General features: G+C 31.4%; 3 protein-coding genes across 5 annotated transcripts in view; all 3 read right to left on the reverse strand.

Moving 5' to 3' along the window:
- Positions 1–2571, reverse strand: part of LOC137655209 (uncharacterized) — a 3069-nt gene extending 498 nt beyond the window's left edge. Inside the window, exons 1-3 of the mRNA XM_068389092.1 lie at positions 2560–2571; positions 919–1023; positions 1–393 (exon numbers count right to left, since the gene is read on the reverse strand). The exon at positions 1–393 is cut by the window's left edge and continues 498 nt beyond it. Of these exons, the coding sequence (XP_068245193.1) occupies positions 1–393; positions 919–1023; positions 2560–2571 (510 nt within the window). The remainder of the gene's footprint in view (positions 394–918; positions 1024–2559) is intronic.
- A 2910-nt stretch (positions 2572–5481) lies between these two features.
- On the reverse strand, positions 5482–10183 carry LOC137655210 (acanthoscurrin-1-like). Its single transcript, XM_068389093.1, has 3 exons — positions 10110–10183; positions 6586–6664; positions 5482–6075 (listed from the first exon to the last, which is right to left on the reverse strand). The coding sequence occupies exons 1-3, from the start codon at positions 10181–10183 to the stop codon at positions 5482–5484; spliced, it is 747 nt and encodes a 248-aa protein (XP_068245194.1).
- A 1487-nt stretch (positions 10184–11670) lies between these two features.
- Positions 11671–18340, reverse strand: LOC137654997 (uncharacterized). 3 transcript variants are annotated; one of them, XM_068388896.1, is made up of 4 exons: positions 18299–18340; positions 17622–17790; positions 17226–17525; positions 11671–11765 (listed from the first exon to the last, which is right to left on the reverse strand). In XM_068388896.1, the coding sequence occupies exons 1-4, from the start codon at positions 18299–18301 to the stop codon at positions 11698–11700; spliced, it is 540 nt and encodes a 179-aa protein (XP_068244997.1). In that variant the 5' UTR covers positions 18302–18340; the 3' UTR covers positions 11671–11697. The 3 variants fall into 3 exon arrangements, with proteins under 3 accessions (XP_068244997.1, XP_068244995.1, XP_068244996.1); XM_068388894.1 differs by having other exon boundaries at positions 17226–17790; XM_068388895.1 differs by lacking the exon at positions 11671–11765 and having other exon boundaries at positions 17161–17790.
- Positions 18341–26037: the final 7697 nt, after the last annotated feature.

The following is a 26037-nucleotide window of genomic DNA, read 5'->3' on the forward strand; positions in this document are numbered from 1 at the left end:
ACCTCCAAAACCACTGCTTCCATATGATTGGCCACCAAAAGATCCACCGCCAATGCCACCTCCATGACCGCCTCCGAAAGATCCACCTCCGAAGGATCCTCCTTTACCTCCTCCAAATCCACCACCTCCAAATCCTCCTCCGTGTCCACCACCGAAAGATCCACCTCCTAAACCACTGCTTCCATATGATCGACCACCAACGGATCCACCACTAAAGCCACCTCCATGACCACCTCCGAAGGAACCACCTCCAAAGCCACCTCCTTTTCCACCTCCAAATCCACCACCTCCGAATCCACCTCCTCCGAATCCACCTCCTCCAAATCCGCCTTTACTACCACCTGCATGGCACAGGGCCACGATCGTGGCAAAGGTGCTGACCAGCAGAAGTTTCTAAAAAGAAAAGATGAATCGAATCTTTTAATATAATCAAAGAAACATAGTAAATTCAGTTGAGTCAGGAATAAAAAAAGACCTTCGTATTGTCCTGGTAAGACCATAGCAAACATTGTAAGTTTTCGTCATTATATAACTGTATCTCTAATTAATAACTTAGATTTTAAGGGTGTTTGCGTTTCTAATCACTTGGTGATAGAAAGCTTTTGTCAAAAGTATTCTGAGCTACTATTATGAAGACAAATGTATGGAATTTCTTCCCGAAAAATAAATATATTCCTATAATATTCCTCTCTTTTGTACTTATGACGTTCTGATATAAATTTGTCATTTGCCATTTCATCAATGAAAATAATTTTACAACTTTCTTGAAAATTCTTTATTCTTATTGTGGATAAGACAAAAAATAAAATCTTATTTACAAATAAACATCTGTGGGTAACAAACTTATGCATATGAAAGACTATGAACTATGAAAGCATTTATGTTACTAAATGGTTGATGGAAAACTGTAACCCTTACCATTATACAGAAGAGATACTCGTTTGAAGAAGGAATCAGTGGAACTGTGCCTTCAGCTGCCTCCACCAGCGCTTTTATACTGGGTGAAGAAACTTCAGTTTGGCTCTAAGAAGTGAGGTCATGCAAAAGAAGGGCAAGTGGTTGACCTTGTGCCAAAACTTGCTTCCATGGCTGATTTGTGTTCATCGAACTTTGTGGGTGAAAAGCATTTAGCAAAAGTCAATCTTTTTTTTTTAATACCAACAATGATTAAATCCATCTATTCGTGACCTGTATGCTGTTTGTTATTATAATATTAGGACATAGATTATGAGTGCATGTTTGTGTATATATATATATATATATATATATATATATATATATATATATATATATATATATATATATATACATATATATACATATATATACATATATATATATATATATAAATGTATATAAATATATCTATGTATATGTAAACACACACATACACATACACACACACATATATATATATATATATATATATATATATATATATATATATATATATATATATATACAGTATATATATATATATATATATATATATATATATATATATATATATATATATATATATATATGTATAACAAATTAAGCTGCTTTTCATGTCAGGTGATCACACAAATAACTCATCCGTCATATGATATTTGTACTTTGCCTGCTGGTTAATTCGTGATTCTTTAAGGTTCATTAGTAACAAGTCAAACCCTCCACACATACTGCACGTTACCTTTTTCCATTTTTTTTGCGTATTTTCTTAGATATCCTTTTTATTGAGTATTTTCTTTCTATTGTGTCTTTTGCATCAATCATCCAACTGTTTTAGATAGTCCTTTCCTCTCTCCTAACACTAATTATTATTATTATTATTATTATTATTATTATTATTATTATTATTATTATCATTATTATTATTATTATTATTATTATTAGCTAAGCTACAACCCTAGATGGAAAAGCAAGATGCTATAAGCCAAAGTGCTCAAACAGGGAAAATAGCCCATTGAGGAAAGGAAATAAGGAAATAAAAAAACGATATGAGAAATAATTGATAGTTAATAAAATGTTTTAAAAACAGTAACAACACCAAAACAGATATTTCATATAAAAACAATAAAAGAATTATATCAGCCTGTTCAACACAAAACCTTTGCTGCAAGTTTGAGCTTTCCACTAACATATCTTTGCCCATTCTCTCCACATGATCAAATCATCTGAAAAAGTTTTATTCATCCTTTCAGCTACGAGCTACCGTGAATTAACATTTTACCACTTTTTTTTTTATGTAACTCTCCATTTGACAAGGTTTTTTTTCAACTATTTCTATACAACATATGTGATGTAAAAATTTAAAATTTGGTTTTTATATTTGAATATAGTCGGACGAATCCGTTCATAAATTCCTATCTTCTTTTTCTTAGGTAATTCGAACCGTACCAATCAATTGCAAAAATCAAGCCATCTTTCCAACGTAACATGTTCTTACTTTTCTTTTCTTTCTTCATAACATATTCTGTTATATTACCTCCCACATTCATGTATGACTCAGCCATTTTCATTCGTTGCTCCATAGTCCTAGTTTCCATCTGCCCTTGCATTCTTACTCTTACTTACATTTTCTGTCATCTGTTTTATTAGTGTTATTATAACTAATAAGTGCTGTATCATCCTATAAAATAAAGTATTTTACGCTATATTCATAGCTAATATTCTTATCGCACATATTTGACTATATTTTTAATATTTTTCTGATTTCTCATGTCAATCTATTCAAAAGAAACTCGTTTCTTGAACTCATTTTAATGCGAAAGATTTCAATCTTTCATTTACTCATTCTAATATATATACTCAACTGTCATTATAATAGCTTATATTTATTATCAAACTCTTATCTCTTATACCATTAATTCATATCATTCTCCAGATTGCCTCGATATCAATTTGACTGGGAGTTTTTTTGAGGTCTACGTTTAGTACACCATATGCAACCTTTCTTACAATTTTTAACTTCTAGAATAAGTATTTATGAAGGTGATTAGATTTAGATATTATATTCCTTTTTCTAAATATAATGTGTTCTTCCTGATCGTCTCTCCTAGTGTACGTCTTTTTTTTCCCTAACCCATTTTATATTTGGTAAGGTTCGATTATTCATGGGTACCTTATAAACTTTGGGTTTCCATTCTATTACAATAGCACCACATTACAACTGGCTTAGTAGTAATTCCATTAATTTCACGGGTGTATCAGTGTTTCATTTTTTAAATTGAATTTCTTTACTAATTTAGCTATCAATTTTTCAAATATCCTTAAGATTATCCTGTCCATTCTAACTCATCTTTTATTCTGATCGCTCATTATTGTAAAGTATCTTTAAAATATTCCATCAAAAACAGACAGCCTTTGCCTCAGACAATTCATCTTTTCTCCATATGAATGTAATCCCAAATAAGGTAACTTTTCATTCTTCCTAGATTTTTTATTTGCATTTCCACCTTTAATTTTACAATTTTATGAACTCTTAATAGATTCCTACCTATGTATCTTTAACCGAGATTGATTTGTTTAAATTTCTCCTTTTTTTCTCTTTTCACTAATTTCTATTCAGCTACAATAGAAAATCTTACTTAAAGGTTTTTGCAGCATTTCTTCCTTAACTGTTGAGTTGTGGATAAACCCATCTTCTTGCTGGAGGAATTACCCATAAGTTAACCTATTCTGCAGAGGCCGGTGGAAAACGTGATATCACTCCGGTAGGATGATGAATCGAAAAGAGAATATTAGTACCCTTGACAATCCCCATGAGTTGAAAGACCCCAAATAGCCGGGGGAGTGTTTTTTTTTTCTTTTATTTCTTTTTTTGTAGTACTACAACACGTAAGGAAATTGTAGAAAATAAGAGACGATGAAGAAGGAAACAGTATGATTATAAGATTCACATTAGTTTTCTGATCATAGAATCATGGATTGACTCTCTGCACAGTAAAACGTCCTCCCCACTGACGCTTCACACACACTAATACTGAAGGCTTATGAAAAAAGTGCCAAACTCCTCTGTGCCCATAGTACCATTCACCCCCTATTCCTCAGGCACTCTCACACTTTGGAGTTATTGAGATATTTCCTTTCGAATATATCGTTCACACTCTCTATGCATCCGCTTTAGGCCTTTTTTCCTCTTACCTCACAGCACTTCTGAATCAAGCTATCTCAGTGGACCCATTGTCATCCGTTCATTCTACATTACCACATTTAAAACTCCCTTGCACTCTAAGATCATTTCTCCTTATTCGACATTTGTTATTATACACCGACTGTTCATTGTAGAGGGATTATGATTAATATCAAAGTAAGGAAAAATCGTTTTATAGGAAGCGGAACTTTCGATCTGGGAATGGTGTAGACTGTAGAGCAAGTGATAAATGGAGTTATAGAGGAAGACTATAATAGAAAACATTGGTGTTCATTTGGGAAGGGAGAATTTTAAGTGAGTGTAAGGGAGAGTAAGGTTATGAAGATAAACGAGACCCAATGAGATGGAACTCTGATTAAAAATATAAGTGGAAGACGTATAGGAGTTCATGAGGTATAAAGTTAAAGATTTGCATTAAAAAATGGTAAATGCCTGGTAACATTTATTTCATGATTTTTACCGTTTTAAAAACGGATATATTGACGTAAAGGAGTGATATTACAGTCGCTAATCCGTAAAAGATGATATCAAAATATGGCAAAATTACGGTAGCTTGTATTTCACTAAAATACGGCTGATATCAGTAAATTTTTTACGGAGAATTTCCGATTAAAATTAGGTTTTTTTATCTAACAGTGTAGGTAAATATAAGATTGAAGGAATTTTTCCTAAGGGAGAAGATATGGATTGCATGATTATTGAAGTGAAGAAGGTACCTTAATCGCTGGAAGTACCAGAAAAGAAAAGTGCCGATAGAAGTAAAAGTTCAGATGTATGACAAATGTATTATCTAGTCAAAGTTGAAGTCAAAAGGAGGAAATTATATGCATAATACAAGCGGAATAAGGAAGGTAGAAGAGAAAGAAAGACAGGGAGATATGTTAATATGATAAAAAAGTTAATTTACTGTAATATCAAATAGTTTGATCATGTAAAGCGTATAATGGCAAAATGCATTTGGAGGCATTGAAGTTCTTGGAGTAAATCAAAGAAAAAATTAATGATGATATTAGGAAGAGTGATTCTGGACCTTGTCACTTCTTCCGCTGTGATTTAATCAAAAGTAAAAAGAACAATGAAAATATATTATTGTTCTAAGTTTGGAAATATCTGAAATGTTTTCCACACATTTTCAGGTTCGTTTTAAAAGTTTTTTTTTTATATATATATTTGAATACCTATAGGTATATCTTATTTTGAGTTGTGAGAGTAAACCTTGATCGCCTTGAAATAAATCTGAATCATTTCATTTGTTGTTTTAAATATGAAAAAGGGTTAGAGAAAAAAGTATAAAAATTGTCGTATTTAATCATTATTTTTATAATTTATAAAACATTTACGTATTATCCATATCGTCGACCACCAGAGAGTCCACCTCCGAAGGAACCACCATGTCCTCCTCCAAATCCTCCTCCATGTCCACCACCAAAAGAGCCACCTCCGAAGGATCCTCCTTTACCGCCTCCAAATCCTCCTCCTTGTCCACCACCAAAAGAGCCACCTCCGAAGGATCCTCCTTTACCTCCTCCAAATCCTCCTCCTTGTCCACCACCAAAAGATCCACCTCCAATACCACCACTTCCGTAGGATCGGCCACCGAAAGATCCTCCACCAAAGCTGCCTCCATGACCGCCTCCGAAAGATCCACCTCCGAAGGATCCTCCTTTACCTCCTCCAAATCCACCACCTCCAAATCCTCCTCCGTGTCCACCACCGAAAGATCCACCTCCAAAGCCACCGCTTCCATATGATCGACCACCAAAGGATCCACCGCCAATGCCACCTCCATGACCGCCTCCGAAAGATCCACCTCCAAAGCCACCTTTTCCTCCCCCAAATCCACCACCACCGAATCCACCTCCTCCAAATCCGCCTTTACTACCACCTGCATGGCACAGGGCCACGACTGTGGCTATGGCGGTTATCAGCAGAAGTTTCTGAAAAGAAAAAAATAATCGAATATTTTTTTTTGTATTTAAAGAATTATGTAAAATAATTTGAGTCAGGAATCTACAAAAACCTTTGCATAGTCTTGCCATGGCCATAATGAACACTGCAATAGTTTTCATCTCTGTAATCATATTTCAAGGCTTTCTATTTATCTGATGATATGAAGTTTTTGTCGAGAGTGCCCTGAGTTAATATTATAAAGAAAATCCATGAAAATATTTATTTTTTGCTTCCTATTGTTTAAGCTCAAGAAACACTAGAACATTCCTTTTCTATTCATGTTATTTGTATTTTTAGATAAATTTGTCATTTGTGTTTACATCAGTGAACATCCTTTTACAACTTGCTAAAAGATGTTTCAACTTATTGTCAGTGAAAAAAATAAAAGCCAATTTACATCTAAGCAATTTTGGGTAACAAGTTATGAATATGAAAGATCATGAACTATGAAAGCATTTATGTTACCCAAATGGTTGATGGAAAACAGTAACCCTTACCATTATCTGGAAGAGATCTTCGTTTGGGGAAGGAATCAGTGGAACTGTGCCTTCAGCTGCCTCTGCCTGCGCTTTTATACTGCATGAAAATCATCTCCATTTAGGCTTTACGTAGTGAGGTCATGCAAAGGAAGTGCCAGCGGTTGACCTCGTATAAAACCCTGGTTCGATGACGTTTATGTCTTCATCAAACTTCAGAGGTTAAAAAAATTAACATAAGACAGTATTTTAATTTTCTAAATACATATAATGATTATGTCTATTTAATTGTAGCATATAGTTTGTTTGTTATTGAATTACCAGGATATATGTATATATATGTATATATATAAATACATACATATATTTATATATATAAATATATATATGTATATATATATATCCATATATATGCACATATATATATATATATATATATATATATATATATATATATATACATATATATATATATATATATATATATATATATATATATATATATATATATATATATATATATATATATTTATATATTTATATACATTCATATATATGCACCTATATATATGTATATATATATATGTATACACATATATATTGTATATATATAAATATATATATATATATATATATATATATATATATATATATGTATATATATATACACTCACATATATATATATATATATATATATATATATATATATATACACTCACATATATATATATATATATATATATATATATATATATATATATATATACACTCACATATATATATATATAAATATATATATATATATATATACATATATATGTATATCTATATAAATCTATATTTATAAATTACAATAACAATATGTATATAAATGTATATACATGCATACACAAATATATATATATATATATATATATATATATATGTGTGTGTGTGTGTGTGTGTGTACATATACTTATGTATATATGCATATACATGTGCATATACATATATATATATATATATATATATATATATATATATATATATATATATATATATATATATATGTATATATATATATTTATGTGTGTATATAAATACACACACACACACACACACACACATATATATATATATATATATATATATATATATATATATATATATATATATATATATATATATATATATATATATATATATGTAAATTTGTGTAATGTATAACAGCCTTAGAACATAAACTAGTTACAAATCAAAGAGCTATGGAAAGAATAATGTTACGAATAAACAAAGAGACAGAAAAAGAGCAACATGGATACGAGAGCAAACTAAAGCTGAGGATATTCTAACAATACGTAAGAGACATAAATGGATATGTTCAGGATGTATAAGTAGAATGGAAGACACCAGATGAACGCTAAGAATAACATAATGGATCCCTAGATATTGCAAGAGAACCACGGGAAGGGAAGAGAAGGCTATGGATTGACGAACTAAGAAAGTTTCTGGATATGGACTGGCACAGAATGACCATAAATAGACGCAAGGGGAAGGACATGGCTGAGGCTTTTGTTCTGCGGTGGAATAGTAACGCCTGATGATCATGATGATAAATGGTTTGGTCTCGTAAATGATATATATGGGGAAATACGTATAGAGACATTGAAGTTTTGGGAGCAAGACAGGATATTCGTAGTGGCCACAGCCGCTAGCTGAACTGGAGGAGGTGTTGGAAAGGACGAACTTTACTATCCAGGTCTAGGGATAGGAGTGATGTCGTGTGTGTGTAAGTACTCGATGTCACTTTTATGATTCTATCATAAAAATATCAAAATCTACTAATGCTATGAAGTATTCCACAAGAAAACACTGCCCTAGAGTCAGCTGTTGAAGAATCTATGAGTGTAAGAAGTGATGAATGGTGTATAAATTTTGCTGAGAAGAGTTTGTATATGTATGTGTGTAAAGGGATATAAAATCCTTAAGTTTGAAGAATTTAGGATATGACTATTGTATATTATGATTATCATTGTTACTAGCTATGCTAAAACCATAGTTAGAAAAACAGATACAGCAAGCCCAAGTTCTCCAGGCCAATGCAAAAAGGATAATAGAGAAATAAGGAATGATATTTTTATGAGAAATAATAAGAAATATGCAAAATATATCAAGATTAATAATAACGTTAAGATAGATCAGTCATATATAAACTAGGGAACGAGAATTAAGTAAATGTGTTCACTGAAAAAGCATTTGTAGCAAGATTTAACTTCTTGTACAAGAAACTGCGCACTACAGAAAGCTTCCCTCAGCATTATTCTCTGATAAAATTTTATTCAATAGCTATGTTTCATTACCATAATAAAAATATATCCCTAACGAATATACATATTCATAATTTCATCCAGATACTAGTTTCATCTTGCATTTTTCACCCTAGGTATTTTCCATTTCATGTATATTATTCAGTTGTTTTCGTACTATTGTTATAGATATGAAAAAAGTAATCGTAACATGTATTTAAATTGAGAAGCTAAAGTTATACTTTCAAATATAAAAATCGTAGGGCGTTATTTAAAGGAATATACTAGTTTTAATATATATATATATATATATATATATATATATATATATATATATATATATATATATATATATATATATATATATATATATATATATATATATATATATATATATATATATATATATATATATATATAAATCTTATGGCGTAATTTAAAGGAATAAACCATTACTTTATACTAGTTTTCAATATATATATATATGTATATATATAAATATATATATATATATATATATATATATATATATATATATATATATATATATATATATATACATATATATATATATATATTTATATATATATATATACATATATATATATATATATTTATATATATATATATATATATATATATATATATATATATATATATATATATATATATATATATATATAGTACCCTTTCTGAGTGGGAATAGCTTAACATGGTGAAAGGGTTTGCGTATCCCTATGATCAGCAAAGCTGTACTAGTCAGTGCCAACCATACTAGGTTGGTTTGCCATAAGCGATCAGACGAAAATATCCCACCATCACTAATCCGCACTGGCCAGTGTAGTGATGGAAAACTGGCCAAACCCCAGACCTGAACTGACATGTCTGAGGCTGTTGTCCTGCAGTGGATTAAAAACGGTTGTATGTGTTGTTGTATATATATATATATGTATATATGTATATATGTATATATGTATATATATATATATATATATATATATATATATATATATATATATATATATATTTATATATATATATATATATATATATATATATATATATATATATATATATATATATATAGAGAGAGAGAGAGAGAGAGAGAGAGAGAGAGAGAGAGAGAGAGAGAGAGAGAGAGAGAGAGAGAATCTCTCTCATTGCATACCTCTCTTTATTTAAGAGGATGACTTTGCAAGGTAATTTCCTATGAGCCTAGTGCTGAAATCTCTGCACATTAAAACGTCCTCCCCACTGACGTTTCACACACTAATACTGAAGTCTTATGAACAAAGTGCCAAACTCCTCTGCGCCTATGGCCCCATTCACCCATATTCCTTAGGTATTCTCACACTTAGGAGTTATTGAGATATTTTCTTTCGAATATATCGTTCACAATCTCTATACATCCACTTTAGGCTTTTTTTTCCTCTTACCTCAGAGCACTTCTGAATCAATCTATCTCAGTGAACCCATTGTCATCCGTTCATTCTACATTGCCACATTTAAAACTTTCTTGCACTCTTATATCAATTCTTCTTATTCGACATTTTTTATTATACACCTACTGTTCATTGTAGAGGGATTATGATTAATATCAAAGTGGGGAGATATCGTTCTATAGGAAGCGGAACTTTCGATCTGAATTGTTTTGTGAATAGTGTAGAACAAGTGATAAATGGAGTTATAGAAGAAGACTATAATAGAAAACATTGGTGTTCATTTGGGAAAGGAGAATTTTAAGAGAGTGTACCTTACCTTAACTTATTGCCTTATTTTTTGTTTGGGTTCCCCCAGGTCCCTTAGTGTGAGGGAGAGTAAGGTTATGAAGATAAACGAGACCCAATGAGATGGAACACTGATTAAAAATGTAAGTGGAAGACGTATAGGAGTTCATGATGTATAATGTTAAAGATTTGCATTAAAAAATGGTAAATGCCTGATAACATTTATTTCAGGATTTTTACCGTTTTAAAAACGAATATATTGATGTAAAGGAGTGATATTACAGTCGCTAACCCGTAAAAGATAATATCAAAATATGGCAAAATTACGGTAGCTTGTATTTCACTTAAATACGGCTGAGATCAGTAAATTTTTTACGGAGAATTTCCGATTAAAATTAAGTTTTTTATTCAACAGTGTAGGTAAATGTAAAATTGAAGGAATTTTTGCTAAGGGAGAAGATATGGATTGCATGATTATTGAAGTGAAGAAGGTACCTTAACCGCTGAAAGTACCAGAAAAGAAAAGTGCAAATAGAAGTAAAAGTTCAGATGTATGACAAATGTATTATCTAGTCAAAGTTAAAGTTAAAAGGAGGAAATTATATGCATAGCAGATTAAGGAAGGTAGAAGAGAAAGAAATACAGGGAGATATGTTAATATGATAAAAAAGTTAATCTACTGTAATATCAAATAGTTTGATCATGTAAAGCGTATAATGGCAAAATGCATTTGGAGGCATTGAAGTTCTTGGAGTAAGTCGAAGAAAAAATCAATGATGATATTAGGAAGAGTGAGAGTGAACCTTGTCACTTTTCTTCTGCTGTGACTTAATCAAAAGTAAACAGAACAATAAAAATATATTATTGTTTTAAGTTTAGAAATATCTGAAATATTTTCCACACATTTTCAGGTTCATTTTAAAACGTTTTTTTTTTTTTATATATATTTGAGTACCTATAGGTATATCTTATTTTGAGTTGTGAGATTAAACCTTGATCGCCTTGAAATAAATCTGAATCATTTCATTTGTTGTTTTAAATATGAAAAAGGGTTAGAGAAAAAAGTATAAAAATTGTCGTATTTAATCATTATTTTTATAATTTATAAAACATTTACGTATTATCCATATCGTCGACCACCAGAGAGTCCACCTCCGAAGGAACCACCATGTCCTCCTCCAAATCCTCCTCCATGTCCACCACCAAAAGAGCCACCTCCGAAGGATCCTCCTTTACCGCCTCCAAATCCTCCTCCGTGTCCACCACCAAAAGAGCCACCTCCGAAGGATCCTCCTTTACCTCCTCCAAATCCTCCTCCGTGTCCACCACCAAAACCTCCAAAACCACCACTTCCGTAGGATCGGCCACCGAAAGATCCTCCACCAAAGCCGCCTCCATGACCGCCTCCGAAAGATCCACCTCCGAAGGATCCACCTTTACCGCCTCCAAATCCACCGCCTCCAAATCCACCGCCTCCAAATCCTCCTCCGTGTCCACCACCGAAAGATCCACCTCCAAAGCCACCGCTTCCATATGATCGGCCACCAAAGGATCCACCGCCAATGCCACCTCCATGACCGCCTCCGAAAGATCCACCTCCAAAGCCACCTTTTCCACCCCCAAATCCACCACCACCGAATCCACCTCCTCCGAATCCACCTCCTCCAAATCCGCCTTTACTACCACCTGCATGGCACAGGGCCACGACTGTGGCTAAGGCGGTTATCAGCAGAAGTTTCTGAAAAGAAAAAAATTAATCGAATATTTTTTTTTGTATTTAAAGAATCATGTAAATTTATTTGAGTCAGGTATCTACAAAAACCTTCGCATAGTCTTGCCATGACCATAATGAACACTGCAGTAGTTTTCATCTTTGTAATCATATTTCAAGGCTTTCTACTTATCTGATGATATGAAGTTTCTGTCGAGAGTGCTCTGAGTTAATATTGTAAAGAAAATCCATGAAAATATTTATTTTTTGCTTCCAATTGTTCAAGCTTAAGAAACACTAGAACATTCCTTTTCTATTCTTCTTATTTGTATTTTTAGATAAATTTGTCATTTGCCTTTACATCAGTGAACATCCTTTTATAACTTGCTAAAAAATGTTTCAACTTATTGTCAGTGAAAAAAATAAAAGCCTATTTACATTTAAGCAATTTTGGGTAACAAGTTATGAATATGAAAGATCATGAACTATGAAAGCATTTATGTTACCCAAATGGTTGATGGGAAACAGTAACTCTTACCATTATCTGGGAGAGATCTTCGTTTGGGGAAGGAATCAGTGGAACTGTGCCTTCAGCTGCCTCTGCCTGCGCTTTTATACTGCATGAAAATCATCTCCATTTAGGCTTTACGTAGTGAGGTCATGCAAAGGAAGTGCCAGCGGTTGACCTCGTATAAAACCCTGGTTCGATGACGTTTATGTCTTCATCAAACTTCAGAGGTTAAAAAAATGAACATAAGACAGTATTTTAATTTTCTAAATACACATAATGGTTATGTCTATTTAATTGTAGAATGTATTTTGTTTGTTATTGAATTACCAGGATATATGTATATATATATGTATATATATACATACATATATATATATATATATATATATATATATATATATATATATATATATATATATACACACACATATATCCACACACACACACACACATATATATATATATATATATATATATATGCATACACACATATATATTTTATATATATATATATATATATATATATATATATATATATATATATATATATATATACATATATATATATATATATTTACACTCACATATACACACACACATATATATATATATATATATATATATATATATGTATATATATATATATATATATATATATATATATATATATGTATACCTATATAAATTTATATTTGTAAATTACAATAATAATATGTACATAAATGTATATACATGCATACACAAAAATATAGAGTACAAATATATGTATATATATATATATATGTACATATATATATATATATATATATATATATATATATATATATATATATATATATGAATGTATATATATATATATATATATATATATATATATATAAATTTATGTGATAACAGCCTTAGAACATAAACTAGTTACAACTTAAAGAGCTATAGAAAGAATAATATTGCGAATAAACAAAGAGACAGAAAAAGAGCAACATGGATACGAGAGCAAACTAAAGATGAGGATATTCTAACAATACGTAAGAGAAATAAATGGATATGTTCAGGATATATAAGTAGAATGGCAGACACCAGATGAACGCTAAGAATAACATAAAAGATCCCTAGATATTGCAAAAGAACCACGGGATGGGAAGAGAACGCTATGGATTGTCGAACTAAGAAAGTTTCTGGATATGGACTGGCACAGAATGACCATAAATAGATGCAAGGGGAAGGACATGGCTGAGGCTTTTATTCTGCAGTGGAATAGTAACACCTGATGATCATGATGATAAATGGTTTGGTCTCGTAAAGGATATATATGTGAAAATACGTGTAGAGACATTGAAGTTTTGGGAGCAAGACGGAGGATACTCGTAGTGGCCACAGCCGCTAGCTGGACCTGAGGAGGTTTTGGAAAGGACGAACTTTTCTATCCAGGTCTAGGGATAGGAGTGATGTCGTGTGTGTGTGTAAGTATTCGATGTCACTTTTATGATTCTATCATAAAGATATCAAAACTTACTAATGTTATGAAGTATTTCACAAGAAAACAATGCCCTAGAGTCAGCTGTTGAAGAATCTATGAGTGCAAGAAGTGATGAATGGTGTATAAATTTTGCTGAGAAGAATTTGTATATGTATGTGTGTAAAGGGATATAAAGTCCTTAAGTTTGAGAAATTTAGGATATGACTACTGTATATTATGATTATTATCGTTACCAGCTATGCTAAAACCATAGTTAGAAAAACAGATACAGCAAGCCCAAGTTCTCCAGGCCAATGCAGAAAGGAAATAAAGAAATAATGAATGATATTTTTATGAGAAATAATAAGAAATATACAAAATATATCAAGATTGATAATAACGTTAAGATAGATCGGTCATATATTAACTTGGGAACGAGAATTAAGTAAATGTCTTTTTTTTCCCCTAACCCATTTTATATTAATAGAATCGAACAAATATCCATTTCTTCGTTTCCTTTGGTAAGGTTCCATTATTCATAGGTACCTTATAAACTTGGGTTGCCACTCTATTACATTAGCACCACATGACAACTGGCTTAGTAGTAATTTCATTAATTTCACGGGTGTATCAGTGTTTCACATTTTAAATTGAATATCTTTACTAATTTAGCTATCACTTTTTCAAATATCCTTAAGATAATCCTGTCCATTCTAACTCATATTTTATTCGGATCGCTCATTATTGTAAAGTATCTTTAATATATTCCATCAACAACAGACAGCTTTTGCCCCAGACAATTCATCTTTTCTCCATATGAATGTAATCTCAAATAAGGCAACTTTTCATTCTTCCTAGATTTTTTATTTGCATTTCTACCTTTAATTTTACAACTTTATGAACTCTTAATAGATTCCTACCTATGTATCTTTAACCTAGATTGATTTGTTTAAATTTCACCTTTTTTGCTCTTTTCACTAATTTCTATTCAGCTACAGTAGAAAATTTTACTTATAGGTTTTTGCAGCATTTCTTCCTTAACTGTTGAGTTGTGGATAAACCTATCTACTTGCTGGAGGAATTACCCATAAATGAACCTATTCTGCAGAGGCCGTTGGAAAACCTGATATCACTCCGGTAGGATGATGAATCGAAAAGAAAATATTAGTACCCTTGACAATATCCATGAGTTGAAAGACCCCAAATAGCCCGGGGAGTGGTGGTTTTTTTTTTTTTTTTTTTTTTTTTTTTGCAGTACTGCAACACGCAAGGAAATTGTAGAAAATAAGAGACAATGAAGAAGGAAACAGTATGATTATAGGATTCACATTAATTTTCTGATCATAGAATCATGGATTGACTCTCTGCACAGTAAAACGTCCTCCCCACTGACGCTTCACACACTAATACTGAAGGCTTATGCAAAGAGTGCCAAACTCCTCTGCGCCTATGGCTCCATTCACCCATATTCCTTAGGCATTCTCACACTTAGGAGTTATTGAGACATTTCCTTTCAAATATATCGTTCATACTCTCTATATATCCGCTTTAGGCCTTTTTTTCCTCTTACCTCACAGCACTTCTGAATCAAGCTATCTCAGTGAATCCATTGTCATCCGTTCATTCTACACTGCCACATTTAAAACTCCCTTGCACTCTTATATTAATTCTTCTTATTCGACATTTGTTATTATACACCTAATGTTCATTGTAGAGGGATTATGATTAATATCAAAATTGGGGAAAAATCGTTCTATAAGAAGCGGAACTTTCGATCTGAATTGTTTTGGGAATGGTGTAGAGCAAGTGATAAATGGAGTTATAGAGGAAGACTATAATAGAAAACATTGGTGTTCATTTGGGAAAGGAGAATTTTAAGTGAGTGTAAGGGAGAGTAAGGTTATGAGGATAAACGAGACCCAATGAGATGGAACTCTGATTAAAAATATAAGTGGAACACGTATAGGAGTTCATGATGTATAAAGTTAAAGATTTGCATTAAAAAATGGTAAATGCCTGATAACATTTATTTCAGGATTTTTACCGTTTTAAAAACGAATATATTGACGTAAAGGAGTGATATTACAGTCGCTAACCCGTAAAAGATGATATCAAAATATGGCAAAATTACGGTAGCTTGTATTTCACTAAAATACAGCTGAGATCAGTAAATTTTTTACGGAGAATTTCCGATTAAAATTAAGTTTTTTATCTAACAGTGTAGGTAAATGTAAGATTGAAGGAATTTTTGCTAAGGGAGAAGACATGGATTGCATGATTATTGAAATGAAGAAGGTACCTTCATCGCTGAAAGTACCAGAAAAGAAAAGTGCCGATAGAAGTAAAAGTTCAGATGTATAACAAATGTATTATCTAGTCAAAGTTGAAGTTAAAAGGAGGAAATTATATGCATAATACAAGCGGAGTAAGGAAGGTAGAAGAGAAAGACAGGGAGATATGATAATATGATAAAAAAGTTAATATACTGTAATATCAAATAGTTTGATCATGTAAAGCGTATAATGGCAAAATGCATTTGGAGGCATTGAAGTTCTTGGAGTAAGTCGAAGAAAAAATCAATGATGATATTAGGAAGAGTGAGAGTGAACCTTGTCACTTTTCTTCTGCTGTGACTTAATCAAAAGTAAACAGAACAATAAAAATATATTATTGTTTTAAGTTTAGAAATATCTGAAATATTTTCCACACATTTTCAGGTTCATTTTAAAACGTTTTTTTTTTTATATATATATTTGAGTACCTATAGGTATATCTTATTTTGAGTTGTGAGATTAAACCTTGATCGCCTTGAAATAAATCTGAATCATTTCATTTGTTGTTTTAAATATGAAAAAGGGTTAGAGAAAAAAGTATAAAAATTGTCGTATTTAATCATTATTTTTATAATTTATAAAACATTTACGTATTATCCATATCGTCGACCACCAGAGAGTCCACCTCCGAAGGAACCACCATGTCCTCCTCCAAATCCTCCTCCATGTCCACCACCAAAAGAGCCACCTCCGAAGGATCCTCCTTTACCGCCTCCAAATCCTCCTCCGTGTCCACCACCAAAAGAGCCACCTCCGAAGGATCCTCCTTTACCTCCTCCAAATCCTCCTCCTTGTCCACCACCAAAAGATCCACCTCCAATACCACCACTTCCGTAGGATCGGCCACCGAAAGATCCTCCACCAAAGCTGCCTCCATGACCGCCTCCGAAAGATCCACCTCCGAAGGATCCACCTTTACCGCCTCCAAATCCACCACCTCCAAATCCTCCTCCGTGTCCACCACCGAAAGATCCACCTCCAAAGCCACCGCTTCCATATGATCGGCCACCAAAGGATCCACCGCCAATGCCACCTCCATGACCGCCTCCGAAAGATCCACCTCCAAAGCCACCTTTTCCACCCCCAAATCCACCACCACCGAATCCACCTCCTCCGAATCCACCTCCTCCAAATCCGCCTTTACTACCACCTGCATGGCACAGGGCCACGACTGTGGCTAAGGCGGTTATCAGCAGAAGTTTCTGAAAAGAAAAAAATAATCAAATATTTTTTTGTATTTAAAGAATTATGTAAATTCATTTGAGTCAGGAATCTACGAAAACCTTCGCATATTCTTGCCATGACCATAATGAACACTGCAATAGTTTTCATCTTTGTAATCATATTTCAAGGCTTTCTACTTATCTGATGATATGAAGTTTCTGTCGAGAGTGCCCTGAGTTAATATTATAAAGAAAATCCATTAAAATATTCATTTTATGCTTCCAATTGTTTAAGCTCAAGAAACACTAGAACATTCCTTTTCTATTCATCTTATTTTTATTTTTAGGTAAATTTGTCATTTGCCTTCACATCAGTGAACATCCTTTTACAACTTGCTAAAAGATGTTTCAACTTATTGTCAGTGAAAAAAATAAAAGCCTATTTACATTAAAGCAATTCTAGGTAACAACTTATGAATATGAAAGATCATGAACTATGAAAGCATTTATGTTACCCAAATGAGTGATGGGAAACAGTAACTCTTACCATTATCTAGAAGAGATCTTCGTTTGGAGAAGGAATCAGTGGAACTGTGCCTTCAGCTGCCTCTGCCTGCGCTTTTATACTGCGTGAAAATCATCTTCATTTAGGCTTTACGTAGTGAGGTCATGCAAAGGAAGTGCCAGCGGTTGACCTCGAATAAAACCCTGGTTCGATGACGTTTATGTCTTCATCAAACTTTAGAGGTTAGAAAAATTAACATAAGACAGTATTTCAATTTTCTAAATACACATAATGATTATGTCTATTTAATTGTAGCATGTACTTTGTTTGTTATTGAAATAACAGGATATATGTATAGATATATATATACATACATACATATATATACATATAAACATATATATACATATATATATATATATATATATATATATATATATATATATATATATATATATATATATATATACACACACATATATATTGTATATATATATATATATGTATACACACATATATATTGTATATATATAAATATATATACCGTATATATATATATATATATATATATATATATATCTATATATATATATATATATATATATATATATATACACACATATATATGTATATCTATATAAATTTATATTTACAAATTACAATAACAATATGTTTATAAATGTATATACATGCATACACAAAAATATAGAGTAAAAAGATATATATATATATATATATATATATATATACATATAAATATATATATATATATATATATATATATATATATATATATATATATATATATATATTTATATATATATATATATAGATATATAGATATATATATATTTATATATATATATATATATATATATATATATATATATATATACAGTATATATATATATATATATATATAATATATATATATATATATATATATATATATATATATATATATATATATATATATATATATATATTTATATGATGTATCACAGCCTTAGAACATAAACTGGTTACAACTCAAAGAGCTTTGGAAATTATAATGTTGCAAATAAACGAAGAGACAGAAAAAGAGCAACCTGGATACGAGAGCAAACTAAAGTTGAGGTTATTCCAACAATACGTAAGAGAAATAAATGGATATCTTCAGGATATATAAGTAGAAGGGCACACACTAGATGAACGCTAAGAATAACATAATGGATCCCTAGATATTGCAAAATAACCAAGGGAAGGGAAGAGAAGGCTATGGATTGACGAACTAAGAAAGTTTCTGGATATGGACTGGCACAGAATGACCATAAATAGACGCAAGGGGAAGGACATGGCTGAGGCTTTTGTTCTGCAGTGGAATAGTAACACCTGATGATCATGATGATAAATGGTTTGGTCTGGTAAAGGATATATATGGGAAAATACGTGTAGAGACATTGAAGTTTTGGGAGCAAGACAGAGGATACTCGTAGTGGCCACAGCCGCTAGCTGGACTGGAGGAGGTGTTGGAAAGGACGAACTTTACTATCCAGGTCTAGGGATAGGAGTGATGTCGTGTGTGTGTAAGTATTCGATGTCACTTTTAAGATTCTATCATAAAGATATCAGAACTTACTAATGTTATGAAGTATTTCACGAGAAAACACTGCCTTAGAGTCAGCTGTTGAAGAATCTCTGAGTGCAAGAAGTGATGAATGGTGTATAAATTTTGCTGAGAAGAATTTGTATATGTATGTGTATAAAGGGATATAAAATCCTTAAGTTTGAAGACTATAGGATATGAATACTCCAGTATATAATGATTATCATTGTTACCAGCTATGCTAAAACCATAGTTAGAAAAACAGATACAGCAAGTCCAAGTTCTCCAGGCCAATGCAGAAAGGAAATAAAGAAATAATGAATGATATTTTTATGAGAAATAATAAGGAATATACAAAATATATCAAGATTGATAATAACGTTAAGATAGATCAGTCATATATAAACCTGGGAACGAGAATTAAGTTAATATGTTTACTGAAAAAGCATTTGTAGCAAGATTTAACTTCTTGTACAAGAAACTGCGCACTACAGAAAGCTTCCCTCAGCATTATTCTCTGATAAAATTTGATTCAATAGCCTAACGAATATACATACATACATATATATATATATATATATATATATATATATATATATATATATATATGTATATATATATATATATATATATATCTATATATATATATATATATATATATATATATATATATATATATATATATATATATATATATATATATATATATATATATATATATATACGATTTCATCTAAATAATAGTTTCATCTTCTGGCATTTTTCACCCTAGGTATTCTCCATTTCATGTATATTATTCAGTTGTTTTCGTACTATTGTTATAGATATGAAAAAAAGTAATCATTACATGTATTTAATTTGAGAAGCTAAAGTTGCAATTTCAAATATAAAAATCTTATGGCGTTATTTATAGGAATAACCCATTACATCATACTAGTTTTCAATATATATATATATATATATATATATATATATATATATGTATATATACATATTATATATATATATATATATATATATATATATATATATATATATATATATATATATAAATCTTATGGCGTTATTTAAAGGAATAATAGTTTTCAATATATATGTATATATATATAGATATATATATATACATTTATATATATATATATACATATATACGTATATATATATATATATATATATATATATATATATATATATATATAGTACCCTTTCTACTATATATATATATATATATATATATATAATATATATATATATATATATATATGTATATATATATATATATGCATATATATATATATATATATATATATATGCATATATATATATACATATATATATATATATATATATATATATATATATATATATATATATATATATATATTATATTACCCTTTCTGAGTGGGAATAGCTTAACGTGGTGAAAGGGTTTGCGTATCCCTATGATCAGCAAAGCTCTACTAGTCAGTGCTACCCATACTAGGTTGGCTTTGCCATAAGAGATCAGACGAAAATATCCCACCATCACCAATCCGCACTAGCCAGCGTGGTGATGGAAAACTGGCCAAACCCCAGACCTGAACTGACATGTCTGAGGCTGTTGTCCTGCAGTGGATTAGAAACGGTTGTATGTGTTGTTGTATATATACATATGTATCTATATATATATATATATATATATATATATATATATATATATATATACTTATGTATATATGTATATATATATGTATATATATATATATATAATATATATATATATATATATATATATATATACTTATGTATATATGTATATATATATATATATATATATATATATATATATGTATATATATATATATATATATATATATATATATATATATAGAGAGAGAGAGAGAGAGAGAGAGAGAGAGAGAGAGAGAGAGAGAGAGAGAGAGAGAGAGAGAGAGAGAGAGAGAGAGAGAGAATCTCTCTCATTTCCTACCTCTCTTTATTTAAGATGATGACTTTGCAAGGTAATTTCCTACGAGCCTAGTGCTGAAATCAAAATCCTTCCAAAGGTTTTTAACTGGAAAAAAGTCACGTTTTAGTGTGTTGTTGAAAGGCCGTCTATTATATTCGTCTGCTATGGCCCTCGGTTTCAAATAAGAATATCAACACAAAAGAATGATGCAATCTATTTCCTGTTGACGAGTAATTTTACGCTTATGTGGCGTATCATTAACCCTTTCAGTGCCATTGGAGACTTAGTCAAAATTTCGAGAAAGGAAACTATCATTTGAAATCACCCAAATCTATGAAGTTGGTATTTAATGGAAAGATCTTAATAAGAGTTTTCTAATATACATAAACAAGGTAGGGCTTGTGTGGTCTTGAAAGAATTTTACTACTTCAGAAGTTTTGCCGAAAACCACTGGCTCTGAAAGAGTTAAGGGTATTTAATTTCTAGTAAATATCCTTAACTACAGGTATCTCTATCTATATATATATATATATATATATATATCCCTTTTAAATTACGTCATATTTTTATTTATCTTGTAACTTTGCATAAATCTATTATCTCTCTCTCTCTCTCTCTCTCTCTCTCTCTCTCTCTCTCTCTCTCTCTCTCTCTCTCTCTCTCTCTCTCTCTCTCTCTCTCTCTCTCTATTTTCAAGGGTGAGGAAAAACATATTCTTCCTCTATCTTGACATCTTCCTGAATATAGTTTTGAGTAAACGTTGAATAGAATCAAGATTTTTCAGTTTTTTTTTAATTATCTATCCCATATGCCTTTCAAGTTACCAAAAAAAGTACTATATTTTGTCATTAACAAAGGTAACTGCAAAATCTCGTACATTTGAAAAAAAAATGAACAGAGAGAGAGAGAGAGAGAGAGAGAGAGAGAGAGAGAGAGAGAGAGAGTCCTTGTAGTAAATTTGATGCTTCCATTTGCACCATGACTCTTCATTTTCATTGTTGTAAGTTTAAGACTTCCTTTTTTTCCAGATCACGCATCATAGAAGTTCTCAAACTAATACACACACACACACACACACACACACACACACACACACAACCTGGCCTATTAAAATACTACTGAAGACCTTTGATACCATAAAGCCACCTGGTTGTTTGGGCTAATCCATTGGCCTTCCATTTCACGCCTAGATTTGAATCTTCAAAAACCTTCACTGAATTTCACTTGGATAAGTATTCTTCCCCGGAGAAACATCTATTGGAAATGTTTTGCTATTGTTTTTTTTTTCTTCTTTACATTTGGAGTTAATGCAAAGATATTAATCTTTTCCTACACTTCTCAATTCTCTTTACCCAATTTTTTCTATTTCCTCTTTTATTGTTTATTCTTCACCATCATATATTCTTCCGTAATTTTTCAATAATTTCTCCCTAACCCCCTTTCAAAAACTCTTCCATTTCTCCTCTTCCCTTATTACTTTTCCTTCTTTTTTCTATATCTTCATTCTTTTCTTGCTCTCTTTGTTTACTCCTTTTCTATCGTTTCTCCCTTTCATATCCTACTTCTTAATCCCTTTTACAAATTTTCTTTCCGTTTCTTTCCTCCTTCCAAAACAACCCTTCCCTATTTCTCTATCTCTTTATGTATTTCTAAATACTTTCTAACTGAGCGGCAGGCCTTGAATTTTGCAAAATTATGTTGGAATTGATTTGATCACATCCCTGTTTGCACTTTCCAATTGTATTTCCTGTAATTTTTTTTTCTTCTAAGGATTGAAGTATCATTTCCAGACACTAAATCAGTGGCCTTTTGAGTTACTATTCGTGACATGCGGTAGTAGCCTTTTTTTTTTTTTTTTTTTTTTTTCTTAACCTTCGTCAGTAGCAGTACGTTGGCAAGTTTGTTTGTATTATCGATATAAATTTAACATATCTCATTGGGCGATCTTGAGAGGATTCGCAATAAGGAAAGTAGGATTGGATTGTCACTGTCCATTGCCTCTGCCATTCATGAACGACCTTTAAACTTATAAACTTTTAAGAGTTGACTATTCATTATAGCATAGATACTATCTCATCCTTTGTCAAAGATAGGGGTTAAGGCTGTTTATAAGGTTATTTTCATAATACATTTTTGTTGGGTACTTTTAATCTTATCAAATCATAACGATATGAATTCATAGGTCAATGTTTTATTGTTTACATTACTTATTGGAGTAAGTACTCTGTTAAAAATTTGCATTAAAAAAACGATAAATGTCTGGCAACATCTGTTCCAGGAATTTTACCGTTTTAAAAACGGATATATTTACGTAAAGGAGGGATATTACGGTCACCAACCCGTAAAACATAATAACAAAGTAAGGTAAAATTACGCTCGCCTGTGTTCTACTGAAATACGGGCGAGAACAATATATTTTTACGGGGAATATCCGATTAGAATTACGGTTTTTTTTTTACCAGTGTAGTTCATAGCCAGAAAATTCAAATGAATATTAAAAGTTAGCTTGTCCCTATAAATGGGTCATCGAATAGAAAATAATATAAAAGGGACTATGTAATTAACTACAATGATTAATTCTTCATCTCCAACATTTTATACTATGAAATCCAAATCCGAACGCAAAGGCCTCCTTGAAAAATTATGAAGAACTAAAAACAAAGGAAAAATTAACCTAATCTTGGAATTAATTGTTTAAATACCTACCTTTAAAGTGAAAGTAAAATTGCACCTGGCCATTGAGGCAAGGAGATCAGGAAATCGTAAGATGACCAATCATAACAGTGAAGGATAATATAAACTGTCATGGTTTGACAAGTGCCGAGGGAGTTTACACAGTGACTTTACTGATATAATAATAATTCAGAAAAAAATGGCAGTATTTACCATTCATTTCTACCTTCTCATAGAATATAAGTGGGGATCTTGTTTAAATGAATACATAAAGTAACAAGTACAATGTATTTAAGTAAAATAATTTTAGTCCTGTGGAAGAAAATCCTTTCCTACCGCTATTATTATTATTATTATTATTATTATTATTATTATTATTATTATTATTATTATTCTTATTATTATTATTATTATTACAAGCTAAGCTATAACCCTAATTGGGAAAGCAAGATGCTATAAGCCCAAGGGCTTCAAAAGGGAAAAATAACCTAGTGAGGAAAGAAAAGTAGAAAATGAAAAACTACAAAATTAATAAGCAATCAAAATAAAATATACCAAGAACAGTTATAACATTAAATTAGATCTTTCATATATAAATCCCTACATTAAGGGATCGGTTGCCAGATGCGTCCTCTCTTATGCTTTCTGCAAAAGGCCTCTTCTTCCACTAAACATCTTCTCTCCATATCAAACTTCACCTTATCTTGCAATCTAATTCTCTGCCTCACCCATATTCTTCCACTATCAGGTTCATCGTAAGCCCTCCTAACTCCTCAACCAAAATCCCTCCTCACCACATGTCCACACCATCTCAGTAGTGGAATTGTTATTCCCTCTGTAATCTTTACTACGCCTGCTATTCTTCCTATTTCATAATTTTACAGTCTTTCAAGCAGTGCCAATCCTTAAAGAAGAAAATGGTTATTGGTAAACCATATGTAGGTGGGAAAAAAATATGTAATTTTTTTTGCAACGATACAACGTCTCTTCTAGTGTATTGTACCAACCGTGTGTCACACAATTGTACATAATTCCTTTTGCATATATTATGCTTGTATCTTCGCTCTTCCCTCGCACTAAACGAACATGAAAATTCATGTCTGCTGTTTTCCTCTGTAACATTGCCTGTCTTGTTAACTTGTTATGTCCTGTTGGCTTGAGGTTTTGTATATAAAGGAGAGTGTTCTATAATAATATAACTCAGTTGATTGCATCCTGCCTTTGAGTTCACAACCCTCTCTCGGCACCGTCACATTGGTGACCCCGGAAGTCGACTCGCTCCCACTGCCTTCCACCCCCACCTCCCTCGCCCCTCCATCGTTGGTACTATGGCGGACTCTACTACAGCAGTTGGCGCTGCGGCCGCCCCATTGAAACTTTCACCGTTCGCCAGCGGAGAGGCATTTGCTTGGTTTCAGCGCGCAGAAGTCCAGTTTCACATCAACGGCGTGACTCGCTCAACCACCAAAGCAGATTATGTTCTCGCAGCGATACCCAAGGACACCTTCCCAGAAATATCCGACTGGCTTTGTGAACAAGGAGACACGCCAATAGCATATGAAGCCATCAAAACAT

Source organism: Palaemon carinicauda, chromosome 16 (assembly GCF_036898095.1).
Source record: "Palaemon carinicauda isolate YSFRI2023 chromosome 16, ASM3689809v2, whole genome shotgun sequence".
NCBI lineage: Eukaryota > Metazoa > Arthropoda > Malacostraca > Decapoda > Palaemonidae > Palaemon > Palaemon carinicauda.

Coding starts and splice junctions, on each gene's coding strand:
- LOC137655210 (XM_068389093.1), bottom strand. CDS start 10,183: ATGGGTGAATGGGGCCATAGGCGCAGAGGAGTTTGGCACTTTGTTCAT. Junction 6,665..10,109: donor TCAGTATTAGTGTGTGAAAC/GTCAGTGGGGAG, acceptor ATTTTCATGCAG/TATAAAAGCGCAGGCAGAGG. Junction 6,076..6,585: donor AAGATCTCTTCCAGATAATG/GTAAGGGTTACT, acceptor TTTTCTTTTCAG/AAACTTCTGCTGATAACCGC.
- LOC137654997 (XM_068388894.1), bottom strand. Junction 11,766..17,225: donor ATTTGGAGGAGGACATGGTG/GTTCCTTCGGAG, acceptor GTGGACATGGAG/GAGGATTTGGAGGAGGACAT.